Source organism: Halictus rubicundus, chromosome 11 (assembly GCF_050948215.1).
Source record: "Halictus rubicundus isolate RS-2024b chromosome 11, iyHalRubi1_principal, whole genome shotgun sequence".
NCBI lineage: Eukaryota > Metazoa > Arthropoda > Insecta > Hymenoptera > Halictidae > Halictus > Halictus rubicundus.
Window position 1 is genome coordinate 1,925,633 of NC_135159.1, and position 21,462 is coordinate 1,947,094.

The 21,462-nt window shown below is 39.7% G+C and overlaps 3 protein-coding genes and 1 long non-coding RNA gene across 4 annotated transcripts in view; 3 read left to right on the forward strand and 1 right to left on the reverse strand.

Moving 5' to 3' along the window:
- The first annotated feature begins 12,250 nt into the window (after window positions 1-12,250).
- LOC143359295 (NADH dehydrogenase [ubiquinone] 1 alpha subcomplex assembly factor 3) lies at window positions 12,251-13,389 on the forward strand. Its single transcript, XM_076797182.1, has 3 exons — window positions 12,251-12,461; window positions 12,529-12,643; window positions 12,815-13,389. Exons 1-3 carry the CDS (start codon window positions 12,409-12,411, stop codon window positions 13,217-13,219), a joined length of 573 nt encoding a protein of 190 aa, XP_076653297.1. The 5' UTR covers window positions 12,251-12,408; the 3' UTR covers window positions 13,220-13,389.
- LOC143359304 (uncharacterized) lies at window positions 13,086-13,884 on the reverse strand. Its single transcript, XR_013083092.1, has 2 exons — window positions 13,693-13,884; window positions 13,086-13,177 (listed from the first exon to the last, which is right to left on the reverse strand). It is a non-coding gene; the product is annotated as an uncharacterized LOC143359304 (long non-coding RNA).
- Rrp5 (Ribosomal RNA Processing 5) lies at window positions 13,845-19,734 on the forward strand. Its single transcript, XM_076797096.1, has 5 exons — window positions 13,845-13,979; window positions 14,054-14,119; window positions 14,204-17,936; window positions 18,013-18,178; window positions 19,522-19,734. Exons 2-5 carry the CDS (start codon window positions 14,054-14,056, stop codon window positions 19,697-19,699), a joined length of 4,143 nt encoding a protein of 1,380 aa, XP_076653211.1. The 5' UTR covers window positions 13,845-13,979; the 3' UTR covers window positions 19,700-19,734.
- LOC143358814 (uncharacterized) overlaps window positions 18,589-21,462 on the forward strand; it is a 49,707-nt gene continuing 46,833 nt past the window's right edge. The window contains exons 1-2 of the mRNA XM_076796289.1: window positions 18,589-18,912; window positions 18,993-19,215. Coding sequence (XP_076652404.1) covers window positions 18,589-18,912 — 324 coding nt within the window. The 3' untranslated portion in view covers window positions 18,993-19,215. The remainder of the gene's footprint in view (window positions 18,913-18,992; window positions 19,216-21,462) is intronic.

The window sequence follows — 21,462 nt, forward strand, 5'->3', positions numbered from 1 at the left end:
AAGGAGTTCATCCTGAGTGAGCTGCGCGGGGGTAGACATTTTGCGCGATTTTCGAACACTCGGGTGCTTGGACCGGCAGCGAATTATTCGTAACGCGCGCTCTGCGCAGACGTACGCAGTTTCGCAAGGGCACGGCGCGACGCGGTAAACATGAACTACCCGGTGTCGTAGCGGTTACGCGAGTCGACGGGGGAATCGACACGGCATAAACACAACAACGCGAAGGTCGCGAAACGGTTGAATCAACAGGCATACGAAAATGGCTTCGTAGATTATTTTCGCCACGAGGTACCGCGCGGCGATCACGATCGTTTACAATAATGAGGCGAAATTTCGCATAATCGGAACGATACCTGTCGGCGCACGTGTCACGTAATAATCAAGAAGAAAATATAGAAAAAAACTTTATTGCTCAACCGGAGTTGAGTACCACTGAGTTAGTTACAAAGATTATTACAATGATTGAAATACACGGAGAACGTACGTAGGCGATACTAAAACAAAACTGAACGCTCGTGCCCTGGGGCGGCGGCCTCTTATGCCGTCGGATACAACTGACCGCTGAGGATATTTGATCCCTTCTTATCAACAGGACTTCTCCGAAGGTGGTGCCGTGTGCAACGAAGGTGTTGCCGTGTGCAACGGGCCATAATCAGGTGTGGTCCCTGTGACATTCCCCCCTTCTTAGAGTGGAGCTGGTCCCGCAGCTTCGATGTTGGAGGCTTTTCTTCAGGATGCTCTTTGGGATATTGGCCCGTCGTCTCTCGAATAATATCTCATCTTCTCCGATGACACGGGATGGGCGAAAGCTTATCGCTAACGGCTCGATGTAGGAATCGGGTTGTTCATTAGTCGCAGGCACGCTCGGTACAGTGTTGATCGTATTTGTCTTAGTCTTACAACACAGCAAATGTATACACAATTTCGATGGCATAACCTTACCTAGCATGCTGAGTATTCCGGTTTTGTTTAATACATAAAGGCCTAATAATCCTACAGAAATGTAGCTAATAATTTGAAATGCTGTCCATCCGTAGCTTTTAAGGGTCTTGATTCTATGTTCTACTTGTACTTTGTTAAGTTGATCGTCCAATTTATTCAAGTCTAGTTTGTATTGTTCGATGGTCCCTGCATTGTGATTTGTATCATGTATCTTTTCTAATTCTGAAAATAAATCGCTTAAACTGTCATTTGTTGGCAATTCTAATTCTTTTCGCTGTAAGGTGTAATTAACGCTTGCTTTGGTTTCGCCTACCTGTATGTGTTCGTTTTTGAATATTAAATCACATGTTGTGTTCGCGTATAAAATGGAATTTCCTGAAATGGTTATAATATCGTGTTTGTTGTCGCAAATAGTGTTAATCTCGGTAGCTCGCTCGGGTATAACTAGGTAGCGGTTTCCTGAATGTAAAGGTATTAAAACAATTTGATCAATTTTGTAAACCGAAAACATGCATGTGCGGATTGTCGATTGAAATCCTATCAATTCTATATCGCAGTTTGCCTTGTTTTGTCTTCCGCGAATCGGTTGCGTTTGCTTGCAAATGGTAGTGCCTAATTTCTTTCGACAATGTTTCGTTAAGTATTCTTCGTCTACGCTTATGAAGTTTAGACCTGAAGTAAAGAATATTGGCCTGACGATAACGGGTGCTAAGAACACGTTGTTCTTCAAAATCGGGACGGGGTATCGATACTTTAAAGAAAATTACACTGTCTTATACAAATACTGATAAATCGCTAATGTCCAAAATAAATTGAAAATGTTCCATGTCCGGTTTTATAAGAGTTTGCAAATTCTTTTCGTTTAATAACTTCTCGTAATTCGCGAGAAATTCCTTAGGCTCTATCATCTGAGGACTTATTATTCCTTGTTTACCTAATACAATGGTGTTTAATATTTCGTCGATTTCAAAATGAAGTTCGGATATGGCGTTCGTGGCGTGAATAATATTTTGCAAATATGTGGCGACGTCTTGCATTTTCTGTTCTAATTCGGCGGTCGCGTGTTTTAGCAACTCAAAATTTTTCATACTGTCGGAACTTACAATCTTGCGTATCAGTGAGGTTTGGTTCGAAATTACGGATTTTAAATTGTTATTTTGATCGAAAAGTTTGTCTATGTTTTCGTTTATCACATCTAAATCGTCATTATCTAATGTTCCAAAAAGTGATTTTGATACAGATCCTACGAAATTTAATAATCCTCGCTTGTTTCTACGGTTTGTTATAATTCTGAGGTGTGTTACAAGATTCGCAAGTCGTTTCTGCGCAGAAAACATTGCTTTAATTTCTGGATCGTAGTTGCAACCGGTCCTTTCACAATGCTGTTCTAAAATATGCGTAAGGCTACGTATTTTCGCATGGTTTTCGTATATATTGCTGGTGTCTAAACCTATTATAACATTTATTCGATTATTATAAATATATGCTACATCTATATTCTCGTGGTATAGCGATGAATCTCCTAAATGTTGTAATATAACTTTAGCGAATCCGATTTCTATGAACGGAAGGATTGTCCTGCAAAATACGGTTTTAATCTATTACCATGTATCTTTCTCCAAGCATTATTAATCAAAATTTCATAATAAGGAGTTTTTACTAGCTCAATGGTGTAAGGTCCTAGCCATTCTTGGTCTAGTTTATGCTCTTTATGGTCATTATGAACCATGACTAAATCTCCAATGTTAAACAAAGTTTGTGGTTTAATAATTTTTCTTTGCTGATCTCGCAAATTTCTCTTTTTACTTTTAACTAGCGTTTCTCGCGCTGCTTTTAACTTCGCGTCCCATTCTCGTTTACGAAATTTGACTTCTTCTGGAAGAGTTCTTTGAGGGTTCTTGGATATGGTCGAGGGAAGATTCGCCTTATGGCCAAATGTCAATTCGAAAGGAGTGAATCCGGTGGATTCATGGATCATGGTGTTGTAGGCTAAGCAAATGAAATTTAGAGATTGATCCCGTTCGGAATCTTTCTGTAAGGAACTTCGAATCATGTCTTTCACTACTGCGTGCGTTCGCTCGAGGCTTCCGTTAGATTGAGGGTGAAAAGCGGTTGTGGCAATATGTTTGATTTGGAATGCTTCTTCATATTTTTGCATCAATTCTCCAATAAAACTCTGTCCTCTGTCTGTGAGTACTTTCTTAGGGGCTGAGAATATATAAATGTAATGATTTAAAAGTTTTTCCCATATAGATTGCGTTTTCGTGTCTTTGAGGGGTAGCAATAGCAAATATTTTGTTAACTCGTCGTGGATCGAAAGTATGTATTGATTTCCGTTTCTGGTTTTTGGTAAGGGGCCGATTATATCCATAGCTATCTTTTCATTTGAATCAACAGGTGTGTCTGGTAACACTGGTTGTTCCTGGGGCCTGATTCTAACTAATTTTTGTTTTTGGCAAGTTTCACAATTCTCAATTTTCTTCTTTACCCTGTCCATTAAGTTCGGTATTTTATAATTATGTCGTATTCGGTCGTACGTTTTCTGTATACCTGGGTGTGCTGCTAAGTCGTGATGTTCTCGTAGTAATTGTTCAATTTCATGCTCTGGGGTTTCGCGTATTGGTTCTTAAGCTAGTTGTATGTCTTCGCGCGATTCGTTCAGAAATAATAACATTCGATTAATGTGCACCTTCTCAATTTCAGTAATACGTTCGTCTTCTATGCCAATTTTGTGATGATCTCGTACCAAAATGCTGAGTCTGTCTAACCATATTTTTTCGTCGTAGGGTCCTAACTGTTTCAAAGTTAATTGATAAAGATTCGGGTGATTTGGAATGATTTTAATTAGTTTCGGTGTGTCGTCTGTTTGTTCCCATCGTTTAAATTCTTCTGTAACAGACCTGGCTGCGCCAGGCCTGTTCCTAGCCGTACGCGCCCCGAACGCGAACCGCCCCGAACACGACCGACGGATACCGAGATCCATCGGTACCCGCGAGCGCACCCCCGCGACCCCCGCACCGCCGAAACGATCTTGGCGGGAACCGGAACCCTCCATGATGCGATACCGTCCCGCCGGATGCGTGACGCCACAGGAAAAACCGCCCGCGAACCGCACCGCACCGGACCCCTCGCCTAGCAAGACGAGAGAGACGAGCCGGAAAACGGTCTCTTTGGATTCCCGACTCCGCCGCGATTAGACCGTTCTTGGGGATAGCTAGCCGCCGATACAGACCGCACCGATCCGCCAACCGAACGGTTCGACGCGAACACCGGAGACCGAGAAAACCGATACGAGCCGCGCGAGTATTTTGCGAGGAATCGTCGAGCAGTATCGCCGTGTCTTCGCGATACGCGAAAACCCGTACACGCCGCCGCGTGCAAGACCGCCTGGAGGTGCCGACCCGAACGCTGAGCGATCGAGGACCGGAACCCGAGTCGCAACCGCCGAAAACCGAGACGCGAACGCCGGGACAGTGACGAACACTTGAGAAACTCGTGCCGTTAATCTCCCGTGCCCGACCGCCCGTATCCCGCCGTAACCCTCGCGTTATTCCGCCGCGAACCTTGGCACGGCGAGCCAAATCCGGCCGCGAGGAACCGTTGTACGAGATCCGCCGGGAAACGGACTCGTTACACTTCGTATAGTGTTTTAGCGTCTTCGTTCGGTTCTACATTGTATATTTGTCTCGAAAGGGAATCTGCGGCTAGGTTATTCTTTCCCTTAACATAGTCTATCGTATAGTCATATTCTTCTAATTTTAATCTCCACCGTATCAGTCTGCTAGAGGCGTCTCTACAATTATGCAACCATTTCAAGGCCTGATGGTCGGTTCTAATGAGAAATTTTTCTGTCGTGGTATAATTCTTTTCGGGTGCGTTTAAAGTTCGAGATATAAAACAACAAGGGTGACCTTCTTGTGAGAGGATGGCTCCTAATCCTTCGTTTGATGCGTCCGTCGTGAGTGTAAAGGGTTTCTTAAAGTCGGGATATTTTAAAACGGGTGTTGTGCATAATTTTTCCTTTAAAGTGTCGAAACTGTTTTGGGTTTTGTCAGTCCAATGGAAAGGCGTATCTTTTCGTGTTAATTCGGTAAGTGGTTTGGAATATTTTGAGAAGTTCTTAATGAATTTACGGTAATATCCTGCAAGTCCTAGAAATGATTTTACGTCTGTTGGGTTCTTGGGAGTTGGGAATTTCTGCACTGCTTCTATCTTTTTGGGATATTTCTATATTCTTTTGGAATATTTCTATATTCAAGTTCAGGTTTGAGAAATTCACATTTATCGGGTTGAATTTTAAGTCCTACTTCTTTTAAACGTTGCAATACCATGGCTAAATGTTGATTGTGTTTTTCAATTGAATCTCCGAATATAATGATGTCGTCTAAATAAACTAAACAATTCGATAAGCCTCTGAGTGCGTTATCCATCATGCGTTGGAAAGTGGCGGGGGCGTTCTTAAGTCCGAATGGCATACGATTGTAATGAAAATGTCCCTTCTGTGTCGAGAATGCTGTGTATTTTTTTGATTGTTCTTCCATGGGGATTTGATGAAACCCGGATGAAAGGTCGAGGGCTGAGAAAAATTTAGCGTTTCCTAACTGTGAGAGTATATCGTCGATGTCGGGTAAGGGGTACGCGTCCTGATCTGTGAGTTCGTTTAACTTTCTGAAATCTATTACAATTCTCCATTTCTGTTTTCCTGATGAGTCTAATTTCTTGGGTACTACCCATACTGGTGCGTTATATGGTGAATTTGATGGCTCTATAATTTTCTTTTCTAACATTTCATCCACTTGTCTCGTTATTTCTTCTTTATGTTTTTCAGGAGGTTTGTAGGACTTGGTATTGACAATTTTATTTTCTTTCAAGGTAATAACGTGTTTGGTTAGTGACGTGCAAGGGAGTTCAGTGGAGCTAAGGTTGAACACTTCCATATAATGCAACAGGATTTTCTCCAAAGGTTCTCTTAAAGCGGGTTCTATATGTGATAGTCTAATACTTTGTTTAAATTTGGACAAATCGTCAAAAGTGTTGGTTTCTAAAATGTTTGATATTATGGTTTCAGACTCACCACCATTGAAATAGCATACTGACGTTGGTTCTCCGTCCAAGTAGATTGTTTTGTTGGTCGTTTCACCGGGGCGTAGCACTTCTGGTTTCTGTAGCAAAGAGTACGTCTTATGGTCTAATTTTAACTCGTCTTTCGAAAGCAAGAAATTAAATTTATGTAAACCGGGTAAGCCTAAAATTCCGTCGTCTATAATAGGGAAATCGTCTTCTACTATCACAAACTCTACCGTTTTTGTTAACAGATTCACTTCCACTATGTACTCTGAAACGTATTTAGAATGTCCCATTGAAAATTTGTGTGTTTTTAACTTAAGATTTCGTGGATCGCAGTTGCTTCGCTTGAGGAGATTGATTCCTGCTCCTGTGTCGACAAGTAGTCGCACGGTTCCTGGTCGATGTACTCGATTGAGTTCGATGGTAGGTAATCTTCCAAATTGTGTGTTATTGATCCGTATTCGGGACCGGGGTCTTCCGTCGTGTCCTCGTAATTCAGATTGTTGATTCTCGGTAGGCCGGGTGCTCGAAAATTTTGACATACGTTTGCCGTGTGTCCGAATTGCTGGCACTTGAAACATCTCATTTTCATACGGTCCGAGAGTGGTTGTTTCTCTGCTTGGCTGAATTTGGGTGTACTGCCGTTCGGCTGGACAGGTGGGCTGACGTGTCGCTGAGGTGGGAGAGCGGGTCTCATTGCTCGTTGAAAATTGGTTGTTACCGGTGGAGTGGAGCGTCTGATACCTGTAGGGGGTGCTTGGCGGCGTCGACTGTGCTCTTCTCTAACTAATCGTTCGAAAGACATGGCGCGTGTTTCAGCGTCGTGCAAGTTGAGTGGTAAATTGCAAAGTAACATTCGGGAGAGTTCATACTGTAGTCCTCGTGCATAATCGGTTACCGTGTCTCTTTGTAGGCGGTCGATCATGGCTGTACGCGTTATCTCGTCGCGATATTCATTCGATATACTGTAGGCCAGTGCGTTGAATGCCTTCCTAAAGCGGATGTTGTAATCTTGAACTCGCTCATTCTGGTATTGCTTTATTTCTCGTAAACGGTCTTGGTTTTCACGTACCGTAGTCTGAGCTGCCACATTTCTCCTCAAGGCTTCGAATAATGTTCCGAAGTCTAAAATTCTCAAATTCCTAATGGCTGCTGCTGCTTTGCCAATTATTTTCTCAATTTTAATTATTTTCAAGAGTAATCCTTGCTCCGTGCATAGGCTCTTTATTTCGCGTACTTCATTAATGAATTCTTCTACACCGATATCGTTCTCTCCGTTCATCACGGGTACGTACCGTGAGGCGTCTTTGGCATTGAGGTATGGTGCCGTAGCAACAGTTGGAGTCGTGTTGGCCGGGGTTCTCATATTTGGCGTCGGGTTCTGTAGAGGCGGTATTGGTGGGGTGACAGGATTGGGCGTATGGGTGGCTGGCAGCGACCAGTGGGTTAGGCGAGAGCTCCTATCGTCAGTCATCATTGAACCAATTTCCGTAGAATTGATATCTTCCATCATTTTCAAGCCTTTTATCGTTCGAGTCAGGGTCTCAATTTCTGTAACTCGGTGTCTATTCTCTTCGTTCGCAAGTTTCAATGCGTTTCTGAGGCCTGCTACTTCGTCGCGGAACAGTTTTTCCTGATTTTGCATGCTATTCATTATTAGCTTAAAGTTCTCGTTAACACTATTGTCCGAACCCGTACATTTGGATTTCTCCACGCTGGTTCCAGGCGGTGTGATTTTATTCATCTTCGTAGAGAATGAACTGTACACTGTATCTTCACTGGAGTTGCTGGAGAAACTAGCCTTCCTATCACAGTATTGAGAATAAGAAGCCAGGGCTCACCTTTCGTAGAAATCCGTATCGTCTCCAAAATCTTCCGTTGATCTTAGGTTCCCGTAGGCCGAAGTCGTAATTTCGTTTATCACAAGACTCGATGGATCCTGGCAGGATCGCCAAAATGTCACGTAATAATCAAGAAGAAAATATATGTAGGAATCTTGGGAAATGGGGAGATTAATCTCTTTGAAACACTTTACTGAATATTAATATATTTAGAAGAAATAACGCTGACACGATTAACACTCTTTCTCGCAAGGCAGTCGCAACTCTACTCTCTCCGCTCTTCCCGAACATCCACGCTTTATAGTCTTTCAACTCTCCTATCACTTAGACCTAAACACTTTTCGTTCACGCCTCTTCAGTCACTCGAGTTTTCCAAACATACCGGCGCCGGACCGTCGCAACATGATCCGGTCGCCCGCACGCACGCACGCACAATGAACCATTCATCCCACATATAAAAAAAAACTTTATTGCTCAACCGGAGTTGAGTACCACTGAGTTAGTTACAAAGATTATTACAATGATTGAAATACACGGAGAACGTACGTAGGCGATACTAAAACAAAACTGAACGCTCGTGCCCTGGGGCGGCGGCTTCTTATACCGTCGGAGACAACTGACCGCTGAGGATATTTGATCCCTTCTTATCAACAGGACTTCTCCGAAGGTGGTGCCGTGTGCAACGAAGGTGTTGCCGTGTGCACAACGAAGGTGTTGCCGTGTGCAACGGGCCATAATCAGGTGTGGTCCCTGTGACACACGCATGGTTGGGCTCGTCGATAGACTGGCTGCAATGTGATGCTCGTCAAGGCGCCGGTGGTCGGTGGCTTCACACAATTAGCGGAACTCCAGCAAGCTCGTCCTCTGTAGACGTCCAGGATGGCATCCGATGTGCAGTGTTCGACCTCGTGCAGCGAGCGGATAGCTCGCCGCCTGGAACCGGCAACGGCAGCGTGCAGCGAGCGGATTGCTCGCCGCCAGGAACCGGCAATCTCTTCCGATCTCTCGACCGGCAGTCTCCGTGAAAACGTGCACCAGTTTCCAGGCACGTGCAGCGTGGTTCTTGATTTCCAGATCACGTCGGGGTCACCAGTTGTAGGTTTAAGGGTCCCGCGGATAAATGCGGAACCCAGATGCAGCCTACTCTGCACAGAACCACTGGGAGACTTTTATCAAAAGTGATTCACTCGTGTATGCAACAAAACAACTTTATTCGACTTTACTTCGAGAGCGTAGGATCGAGACGTCTGTCTCGATCGAGAGTCCGGCAGCGAGAGAGTACATCGGGTGGTTCTCTCGCCTGCATTGCCCGAGGTTGAGAGTGCCAACCTCGTCAGAGCATATTCTCTAGGCGCGTGCCTAGGGGAATGGCGCGGCAGCGCCAATATCCCTACAATGCGGTGTTTTCTACCGCCCTCTAGAATAGATTTTGGCTGGAGTAAGAAACAGAAGGCCAACGACGGTATTTCGTCGGTGCAGAAGACCACTAAGGAAATTCTCGTCGGTGAGAAGGTGAATCATCACGGACCCATATCGATTATCAAATGTTACATTCTCCGACCAGAGTTGGGCAAAATATTTATCTAAATAAAAATTTCGAATAACGAATAAAAGATAAAAAAATTTTTATTTCCTTATTCAAAGGTTCGAATAAAAAAAGTATCTTTATTCGACGAGTATCGAATAAATAATTTTATTCGACGAAAATTTATCCGACGAAAAAAGATAATTTTTTTTATTCGAAGTGGATTTATTCGAACTTCGAATAATTTTTTCATGTTTTATCTGTATCTTTTATTCGAAGGCTTCGAATAAACAGCAACGAGGTCCGATGAGCGCCGAACTTCAAAGACCCAGCGACTGACAAACGGCATACAATGTAAGCAGATGGAGAATCGCGTACGAATACAAGTTTAACTTTTAGATTTTTCAATATACCACCATAAAATTGTGACGAGTGAATTGATGGGATTTTCCTGATGAAAATGAGTTCAAATTCGAGTGTAATCGAACAATTTTATTGATACGTAATGTTACGATAAAAATTACAATCTTATTGAAGATAGTCCAAATGATGTCGTGTTTGGACTCGTTTTCATCGGGATAAGCTCTACAACTTATTAGAATTAAAATTATTATTCCCATTAAAAATATAAAAGCTTAAATTGCCAATAATACTCGATTCCCTATCAACATTAAGTATCAATAAAAATTGTTCGATTACACTCGAGTTTGGACACATTTTTCCCAGGAAAAGCCCCTCATCAATTCACTCGCCACAATTTTATGAAGGTATATTGAAAATATCTAAAAATTGAAACTTTCATTCGATGCGGGATTCGATCCCGGACCAAAAGATTCTCAGCCGGAGATGTTACGACCAGCGCCAACCGAAACTGTTGAGAGTCACAGTCATATATTGAAATGTAACGCAAATAAAATATTTTATATTGCAGTTTCTACACTGTTTTCCTGAATATAAAAATGTTCAATATTACATAATACACCTACAAAACGATCAGAAGGCATCGAAATAATTGATTTTGTTTTTTTAACGACGGTGCAATTTATACAAAATTCTGAAAAAATTCGGAAAAATTGTTTCAATAATATCTAACTACTGAATTTTTATAAAACTGGTATCTCTGAAACTTCAATTCGAAATGTGCACTTTCTCCAAATGATTGGACATCCAATTATCCAATTTTCTTAAACGCGTTTGCATAATCTGGAAAATCTGTAAAAAATACGACCAATAAAAAATAAGACCAATAAACGTGGTCAACTGAAAACTTCGATATAAAATCGGCAATTTTATGCATTCGGATTTGTTTAAAAATTGATTTTGCAGCCAAAAATTCTGAAAAAATCTCAGTCGTGTATGATATTTGGTGGAATACTCATGAATACTTTCGTAATTTTTTGTTGAGTATGGTACGACTAAAAATTAATTTGGTTTGGAGGCACTTTTGACCATCTTATCCGGCTTTGTCTTAAAAATCAACAAAAAAAATAGTGTAAAAAATATAGAACATATTTTAGTATACGCCATTAAACCCGATCTTTAAAAAAGATTTCTAGTCCAAATTTCGCATTGATATCTTTTTTAGTTTAAAAGTTGTAGCAAAATGTGCGCCTCGCCGAACCGGGAATCGATTGCGGCTCAGGCGCTCGAAACTTCGGTAACGTTAATTCGGCGGAACGCGTCGAACAGTCGAGCTGCAGGGCCCGCTCTAGCGGTTACGACGCCCCTTTTTAAGCACTAAGCACCGCGCCGAACAAAATGACCTTTTTTTTTTTTAGCAAAATTGTCTGGCAAGGGTAGTCAGAAATTTTCTATTAACTGAATATTTAAAACATCAATATTTTTCTCACACTTACAGCCAAAGCCAAAATGGCGCCCCGGGCAAGTGCCCGGGTTGTCCCCCCCCCCCCCCCTAGAGCGGGCCCAGCGAGCTGGCAGCTCACACGGACAGAATAGAGGTACGCTTGTGTGTAGCGCGTGCGTAGTAGAAGCAACGTAAGGAGACGTACTGTTGCCTTCGTCGTCTATTTTCTCACTACAAACATGAAAGAAAATAATGCAACTACGTTCTCAGTCAGTAGTGAAATAGATTGACATCTTACAGAAAAGATCAACTACATAATTATTGATTAATTAATTCTTAAGTCTTTCGAATTTTACAACTAATATTAATTGATATTTTGGATGATTCTTTAAAGCTAAAGTTTATGTTTTTTAAATGAAATATACATGAAAATATATAGTAAATTTCAATTTAATTTCTTTTTCAAGTTCAGTTACAAAATATATTCAAAATGGTTGCGTATTAATAGTATTAAAAAATTGTAGAAATGCGAATAATAATTATACGTATGGAGAAATGTTATTTACGTTCAAGGTTTATGAAAATTGTATTTCTATAATTTGGAAACGTAGTATCTATATTTATTAATATTGTATTGATAAAGATAATTGTAGATATATAACATAATGACATCAAATAAAAAAATATAATTTGAACGTATAGTCATAACATCAGATATGTACATAACTCGTCAATCATTTGTATTTGACCAGATTTTATCATTTTTGTAGATCTAGTTCCAACATGTATCGTTCGTGAGCGTAGAGGGCGTAAGAAAACCAGTTGTTTACATGTGAGACACGAAACCCCATATGGTGATTGGTCTACTCCTATACCTCGTCTGTGATATAGCTATTTTTAATTTTAATTCCTACCACTAACGACGCTGTTAGCAGATTTTAGTTCCAGTTGGTAATACAGGATGTGACACGAAAATGGTAATGGGGTTACGTCAGGTTACGTAATCCCACAAAAGTGGGCCACGAAAATACATTGGATGATAGGTCTATCTTATACCTCGTCTATGCTACTACATACGTATCAGAGAGGAGCTCCTCTCTGTATGCCTATGTACCTCATGGACCGACGGTTAGATGCATGCGTACAGAAGCTTTTTGTTTCTGCTATTTCGTGCTTTGTCAATGAAGTTTACATTTTTCCATTATTTATTAATTAAATAAAGCAAGACAATGGGCTCGAACAGAAATGTGTTCGCTGTGACGCGATTACTGCAAAATTTCAGGCGAGTAGTAGAACTCGGTGCACTTTTCGATTGATGAACTATTAGAAAATTATTTCGTTGTTTACAGGCAATTGCATTGTTCGCACGTGAAAAGTCTAGCGTACGAAGGTCCTGGTAGAACAACGGCTACGATTATTAACGATGAAGTTACCTCTAAAATTTTAATAAACAAATGTTTACCGGTACGTAATCGCGAAGCTTGTTTAAAACTCGATATAGAGAAACGTTAGTTTTATGTTTACTTTATTTAGAATCTAATGGATCCTTGATATAGTAAGCAAATTTCTGTCTGAATCTATTTTGTCTATGTCGATCTATAAGAACCGTATAATATTGTATTATACGTTTTACAGGTAGGATTTATATTCAACGATAATTCTGGATTGATTGGCCCTCTTGCAATTTTCCCAAAAACTGTTTTGTGTTGGAATATTGCTTCTGGAGAGGATATCAATGAACAAACGTTATCCTTATTTCTTGCTATCGAACCGAAACTAGATATATTAATTTTAGGTCTGGAAAGGAATTACGAATATAAGAAAGTTCAAGAAATGAAAAAAACACTAATAGATAGAGACATCAAAGTGGAGATACTTCCTGTAGAACGAGCATGCGGTATCTATAATTTCTTATGCGACGAGGGTAGATATGTTGCAGCCGGTTTAATACCACCATTACCAGAGGAAACCTTCCAATCTAAACTGCTCAAAAAGAATCTGCAAAAAATTAGAAAACAGAAAGCATTGAATAAAGAATGATTTTTAAATATGGCCCTACTGTATATACAAATATTAAAAATAAATAATATTAATTGTAAATGTGGCCCTGCTGTATAGACAAATATTCAAAATAAATAATATTAATTTATGTTGACAAATTGAATCTACAAGTGAAATAAATAATATCCAAGAGAATACTCTCTGGCAATGTCCTCTGGATTATTCTCTCTGATAATATTTACCGTATTAATATTGCTAACGTAATCTGTTTTATCATTAGAACGAGTGTGTAAGTGTAATTATTCAACTTAGTCGCGCACTCGCGTCAATGATGAGATATCCTGCGGGTTTTTTCGCGCATGCGCGACGATTTTAGCGTCAGTAAAATGAAAGTTTGGGTAAAACAGGGTACCTCGGTCGCCCTGCATAATTTCGCAAAGTTTGTTATGATTTGATTTTGAAAAATGAATGTACAAAATGTGTATATCAATGAAATATTAATAATAACTTACGAAAAATTCGTAGCACGCTTGTCTCGCCGTCTCGTCTTGGACTCTTCCGGCACTTTCGCGCCAATAATAGTACCCTATTACTTTCGCCTTTCGCCACAATATAAATAAGTTACTGCACTGGAGGCGCATGCGCGAAAAAACCGCACAATATCTCATCACTGACTCGCGTATGGCGCTGATGAATGCTAACATAACCTATGGATAGTAAATGTGACACAGAGAACATGTGCGAGTGTGACACGTTTTGAAATCATTTTGGATTCTAAACTGTTTTCTAAACTACGAAGGTGAATTTTCTGTAAAGTTCAAATAATCGCAATTAATGTTCCCACATCTTGTAAAATATTAAATATTTTTTTAGATGACGTTAAAGAGTTTTCCAAGAGGAGGAAAGAAACTGCAAGAGAAAAAGCCGATAACGAATTTAGTGAGTGAAATTATTTAGCTATAACTTTAATTATTTATTCAGCGTATTAATCGTTTAAATTATATATTACTTTTATCCTAACAGGTACGAAAGAAACATGAGAAAGTCAATAAAAAGAAACGCGAGAAGGGAAACACAAGAAAAGATGAGGAAGAGGAACCCAATTTTGTGGCAAACACTGCAGAACGTTTATCCTATGCTACGATATGCGAAGGATTAGTGGTACTGGGATGCATTTGTGAAGTAACAGAGTACGATCTGATTGTATCCCTACCTGGCGGTCTATTGGGTCATGCTCGAGTTACAGACATTAGCGAATCTTACACGAATTTATTAGAAAATTTAATAAAAAATAAGGATGATCTAACAAGCGAATTCAAACCGTTACCAGAACTGTATTCTCGTGGAGATCAAGTTGTGTGTTATGTAAAGAACATACAGCCTCAAGAAAAGTGGCAAATTGTGCTATCTCTTGAACCGAAATTAATAAATCAGAATTTGAATGTTGAATATCTGAGCAACGGTTCAAAAGTAACATGTACCATTAGTAGTATCGAGGACCATGGTTATGTTGTGGACACAGGCTTCACGAATGTGAGAGGATTCATACCGACAAAAGATCATATTAACGATAAGTATTCGTTTCTGGGAAGGCAGCTCCTGTGTCATGTAAAAGAAATTAAGACAAGCGAGAATGTATCGACTATAAAGTTTTCTTCGAAACTGGGGTTAGTTCAAGCAGGAAGCAATATCGAAATCAAATCGTTAGATAGCTTGAGTCCAGGAACTAACTGTAATTTGCAGATAAAAAAGATTCTTTCCAATGGATTATACGTTTCCTTTGGCAATAATTATACAGGCTATATAAATCAACTGTATTTGAGCGAACCTTTGTCCAAATATTCAAAGGGAACAAAAATTACTGGCAAATTACTTTATATTTTACCAACCGTGAAATTTGGATACTTCAGTTTATTGTCGAATAAACCTAAAGATAATTCTATAAAGCCAGGAAGTACGATAGAAGAAGCTACAGTTTTATTTAGGGAGTCTGGAGGAATTGTGCTACAGTTGACAAAGAGTGGAATCCGAGGATTTATACCTTTGAAAAGGACAAACGTGAACTTTGACAAGATTATTGAAAAATTTATACCTGGTAGTACACATAAGTGTAGAGTATTATCGTATTGCTGGTTGGATGGAGTTTATGTTTGTACGATGCAACATTCGTTGATGCAAGAAAGATATTTTTCGCTTTTTGATTTGAAACCAGGCGACTTAGCTAAAGTCAAGATTACAAGTATCAATACAGAAAATGGTTTCATTAATGTTCAAGCTGGTAAACTGTATGGACACGTCGCGTCGGAGCATATATCGGATGCTGGAATAAGCGCACTGAAAAAATTGAAAGTCGATCAAGAAGTAGAAGCGAGGGTATTAGCCATTGACAATGCACGAAACAAAGTATATTTCACTTTGAAGAAATCGCTCTTATCGAGCGATCTACCTGTTTTGTGTGATGTTCAAACAACGAATCCGGGATCCAAACACCATGGCACTGTAATCCAAATAAATAAGAATGGTATATTGGTGAAATTTTTTGGTGATGTTAAAGGTTGGATTCCGCAGTCTGTTTTGAATAAAGGAGCATCCACCGAAAACTGGAATTATTCCATCGGCCAAACAGTTATGGTAAAGATCGAATCTGTCGATAGAAATTCAAGGAGAATACTGTTAACTATAGCATCTGAGGATAAAGCGGTAGAAGAAACTGCGTTTTTTATTGGAGAACGTGTGGAAGGAACAATTACAGAGTCATCTAAGGAAGGTGTATATTTGAGGATAAGTAAAAACGATGGACAAACTGTTAGCACAGGATTTTTACCTGCAGGACATATGTCGCCGTGCATAGAAGTTGCCACTATGCTAGCATTAAAATGTATTCCTGGTGATACTCTTTCTGCCCTAGTGTTCGCTACAGCACCTAGTTTGATTTTGTCCAGAACTTTCTTGTCAGAAGAGAAGTACAGAGAGTTTGACCAATTGAAAGTAGGCGATAGTATACCTTGTTCAATCAGAGACATAGAACCGGATGGTGTGCGAGTTCTGTTACCTATCGCAGGCTGTTCATCGCCATTCTCGTATATCTCTTACAGCAATGTTAGTCACTTTCACGTTTTGTACAAGCATCAAATTCTATTTGCAAAAATTATTTCCATTAACCAACAAAATAAACGATTGATTTTGTCGTTAACACTGAAGAGAATATACGACGGGTTGACTGATCCTACGAGTAGGATGATGATAGCAGTGGATACATTAAATTTACACTTCAACAAATTAGCAGAATTAGCCCAAAATTCTTATTATGACAGCAGGCCAATCTCATCGGTTTCTTTAGGGGAGAAAGTAACAGGAAAGGTTGAACAAAGTACGGACAGCGGTGTTGTAGTTCAATTGGAAAACAATTTGTTGGGAATAATACGGAAGGATCATTGTTTTCGAAATCCAAAGGTGGGAGATACAATTTCTGGAACAATTATATGGAAAGATTACGTGCTCGAAGTCGTTGAAATGACAATGTTACGTTCCGTAATGAAAGGTGTAAATGAGAAACAAAATACAAGCTTACAGATTCCCGAAGGAAAAGTGATCCGCGGTAAAATTTTGATGGTAACAGATTGGTTTCTCATAATCCTCTTAAAAGGTCATGGTAAAGGCTCGTTGGCAGCAATGCCCGTTCGACGTCACATCAATGATATACAACCGAACCTGTCGCCCTACGTTGTTCATGCAAAAATCAGGTGTTACGCGATATTACATTCCGGTGAATCTGATATTGTACCTATTTGTATGGTGAAATCTGCATTCGAATCAAAATACATTAAAGATACGAAACCGAGCAACGCTACCTTAAAGAGAAATAGAGCGCCAATGGAAGATAAAGAAAGATCTGCTAAGAAGATAAAGATCGAAGAAACTCTGCCAAAAGTTGAAGACGTTGAATGCTCAACGAAAGATTCCAATACAGAAACTCTAAGTAAACGGCAAATTAGAAAGGGAAATGAAAAAAAATTGAAAGAAATTAAAAAAGAGTTTTGCAGCAGCTCACAGGAATCTAAAAAACCATCGATACCAGAATGTGGTTTCTTCTGGGACGAAAAACCAGATATGAACCTTCTTGGAAAGAATGAATCATCGTCCAGTGACACCGAGGATGAAGCGGAACAACAACCAAAACGTAAGAAGAAAAAGTTAAGTGCTGGTGAACGCAAAGAACAAGAGAGACAAAAGGAGCGTGAAATTCGTCAGCGGGAAGAAGCGAATGCCAGTAATCAGTTACCGAATTCTGTTGATCAATTCGATAGGTTGGTGCTGGCAAGCCCGGACAGTTCGATCATCTGGTTACAATACATGGCGTATCATCTACAGACAACAGAGATTGAGAAAGCAAGAGCAGTCGCCAGAAGAGCTGTGAAAACAATTAATTTCAGGGAGGAGAATGAAAGATTAAACGTGTGGAATGCTTGGTTGAATTTCGAATCGAAATTTGGAACTTCCGAATCGTTGAACGACGTTTTCCAGGAGGCAGTGCGAATTAACGACGCGTTAAAAGTGTACACTCACATGTTAACGGTACACTTTGAAGCTGATAGACAGGCTGAATTAGAAAAGCTAATCAATACTATGCTTGGTAAGTTCAAGAACGTTCCTCAAGTATGGATCGACTGCGGCACGGTATTGTTAAAAATGGGTTTGAAGGAAAAATCAAGACATATCATGCAAAGAGCATTGCAATCTTTGCCACCGTCGGAACGTGAGTACGCATGGTCGAGGTGTCCCGACACAGTCAAATAAACGGTGTTATTGTAAATCTGATTTTTCATGTACAGATGTCAATTTGATGACGAAGTTTGCCTTTCTGGAGAACAAATTTGGAGATAAACAAAGATCCCAGACGTTGTTCGAACAAATCTTGTGTTCTTATCCGAAACGCGTCGACATATGGTCGTGTTATGTGGACTCGTTGATCAAATCCAACGATGTTGATATTGCCAGGTAAACGATACTTTCGATTGAATTCATTCCAAATCTACAGGGTGTCTCACATAAATGGGAACACCTAAATATCTTTCGTACTTACAGTCCTATCAGAAATCTTCAGAGGATAAAGTGACACTATTGCAGGGGGCAATATAATGGTGAAGAAAAAAAGGTTTTATGTCGAGTTTTTTAATGAAATTTCAAGGTCACCGATGTATTTTTAAATGGAATAGTATATTTCTTTTACGATAGCATGATAAACAATAAAAAACTGAATGTAGTGGATACCACCTTTTTGACCTTGAAATGACCTTGAGCCAGAATAATCATGTTGAAGCGAATGAAATGTGGAAGTTTAAAACTTACGTGTTTCAGCAAAGATTGCGCGTTGTTTACGTCGGGTTCACCTTTACATATCATAATAAATGTACGAAATAGTTTTGATAGTAAACAGCGTAACACCGTGGACCGTCAACGTATGGTGCGGAATTTTATGCAGTAAAATAGTAGGCCCGTACTTTATACAAGGAACTCTTACTGGTATAAAGTATGCTGCATTTTTACGCCAGGATTTGTCGGGCCTTTTAGAAGAAATTACGTTATTCGATCGGGAGCGCATGTGGTTTCAACATGATGGTTGTCCAGCGCATTATTCTAAAGTTGCTGGAACGGTGCTAAATATGAAATATCCTGGACGCTGGATTGGCGACGAGGACCAATTCCATGGCCAGCCCGTTCTCCGGATCTGACACCATTGGACTTTTATCTATGGGGCAAGATAAAATGTATTGTGTACAAAGATAAACCCAGAACGCCAGAGGATATGCGGCAAAGGATTACTGCAGCATGTGCTTCAATTACGTCTCAGGAAATCGACAATGCCTACAGATTATTTATTAAAGGATTGCATAAATGAGGATGGTCAACATTTCGAACATTTATTATGATATGTAAAGGTAAACCCGACGTAAACAACGCGCAATCTTTGCTGAAACACGTAAGTTTTAAACTTCCACATTTCATCCGCTTCAACATGATTATTCTTGCTCAAGGTCATTTCAAGGTCAAAAAGGTGGTATCCACTAAATTCAGTTTTTTATTATCTATCATGCTATCGTAAAAAAGTATACTATTCCATTTAAAAAAACATCGGTGACCTTGAAATTTCATTAAAAAACACGACATAAAAAATTTTCTTCTTCACCATTATAATTGCCCCCTGCAATAGTGTCACTTTGTCCTCTGAAGTTTTCTGATAGGACTGTAAATACGAAAGATGTTTAGGTGTTCCTATTTATACATATGTATAATGTAAAATATAAAGGAACATTTTGACAAAACTGTTTTCGTGAACGCAGAAAAGTACTGGAGCGAGCGGTTGTTCAGACGTTGCCACCCAGGAAGATGAAGACTCTATTCAAGAAGTTCATTAGCTTCGAGGAACAGTATGGCACGCGGCAGAATGTTGAACGCGTTCAACAAATGGCTGCCGAATATGTAGAGAAACAATGTAACAAAGATTTGGAATCATTCTGAATAACGTGGGTCATAAATAAATTGTTTTCACATATCACCTGTAAATGATCACCGGAAAATTAGCGAAACTCGTTTGAAAGATTAAAGAAACACGGAATTTCGATGACACAGAACTGGTTGATCGATACCACAGACGAGGTATAAGGATAGACCTATCATCTTATGGGACTTCGTGTCTCATGTTCTGAAGTATCGACTGTTCAAAAAATCAGAGGTTTTTAGAATTATTCGTTTATTTTCTCGTATTCGCGAGACTGCAGTGACTATATACAGGGTGGCCCACATAACTCTGAACAGCTCAATATCTCGAAAACTATGCCATCGATTTTAAAGTTCTTAGTCTTAAATTGCATGGAACTGAAGGGCCTTTCTGACTACATAAACGTGAAGTGGCCTCCCTTCCCCTTTAACGGGGGAGGGGAAGTACCTTTGTAATTTTAAATGGAACCCCCTATAAAATGTTACATATTTAGATTCTACCGGAAAAAACAAGTCAATTTTGTCTGAAACATTTTTTTGTCAGATACTTCCATGATGAGATATAACAGTTTGAAGTTTCGAGTTGTAGGTATTCGAAGCGCTCGGAAATAGCGTTATGGAATTAAACGCGCTTGAGTCCTTTGCTTATTCGTGAAGAAATAAAATGTACTTTAAATTAAATGTTCAAAATGTCCACCACGGGCTTGTAAACATTTATTTACTCGAAACATCAAAGTTGTTCTAACATTTTTTAACATTTCGGGAGTCACTGAAGCGCAAGCGTCACGTATTCTTTGTTTCATATCCTCTTTTGTCGTCGGTGGTTCAAACATAACTTTGTCCTTTACATATCCCCATAAGAAAAAATCTAATGGTGTTAGATCGGGGGATCGAGGAGGCCATTGACGAGGTCCCCGACGACTTATCCATTTGTTCCCAAATTTTTCGTTCAAAAATTGCCTGGTGATGATTGCAAAATGTGGAGGAGCGCCGTCTTGTTGGAACCACATTTCTCTTCTAACGTGCAGTGGCACATCTTCCAAAAGCGCAGGCAAATGATTTTTTAAGAAATCACAATAACTTGCAGATGTTAGTTTCTTGAAAAAAATAAGGTCCAATCACAAAATCTCCTATTAGGCCACACCAAACATTTAAAGACCATCGACGTTGAAAGGGAACACATCGCATCCAATTTGGGGTTTCCACGGCCCAATAATGCAGATTATGTCTATTTACATGCCCTGAATTCATAAAAGTGGCCTCATCGGAAAAAAAGTATTTTGCACAAAAAGTCGTTTTCCACAACACCCTGCAGCCACTCACAAAATCTTACGCGGTGATCGTAATCTGCTATCGAAAGCTCTTGTGATAAAACCATGTGATATGGATTATACTTTTGCCGTTTCAAAATTCGTTGAATTGATGAACGACTAATATGTGATGTTTGTGCAAGTGTACGTTGACTAATATGAGGATTTAATGTAATTGCAGTAAGAATACTGGCACTATTATTTTCATTAGTGACAGCTTTACTAAGCCGCTTTTCTAAATTATGAAATGTTTCTAAATTATGAAGCGCGTATAATTCCATAACGCTATTTCCGAGCACTTCAAGTACCTACAACTCGAAACTTCAAACTGTTATATCTCATCATGGAAGTATCTGACAAAAAAATGTTTCAGACAAAATTGACTTGTTTTTTCCGGTAGAATCTAAATATGTAACATTTTATAGGGGGTTCCATTTAAAATTACAAAGGTACCTCCCCTCCCCCGTTAAAGGG

Bases quoted from the DNA above. Each gene is read 5' to 3' on its own strand.
- LOC143359295 (XM_076797182.1), top strand. From the start codon at position 12,409: ATGGGCTCGAACAGAAATGTGTTCGCTGTGACGCGATTACTGCAAAAT. The intron at 12,462-12,528 runs GCGAGTAGTAGA...CGTTGTTTACAG, and splicing joins CGATTACTGCAAAATTTCAG to GCAATTGCATTGTTCGCACG. The intron at 12,644-12,814 runs GTACGTAATCGC...TACGTTTTACAG, and splicing joins TAATAAACAAATGTTTACCG to GTAGGATTTATATTCAACGA.
- Rrp5 (XM_076797096.1), top strand. From the start codon at position 14,054: ATGACGTTAAAGAGTTTTCCAAGAGGAGGAAAGAAACTGCAAGAGAAA. The intron at 14,120-14,203 runs GTGAGTGAAATT...TTATCCTAACAG, and splicing joins AAAAGCCGATAACGAATTTA to GTACGAAAGAAACATGAGAA. The intron at 18,179-19,521 runs GTAAACGATACT...TCGTGAACGCAG, and splicing joins AACGATGTTGATATTGCCAG to AAAAGTACTGGAGCGAGCGG.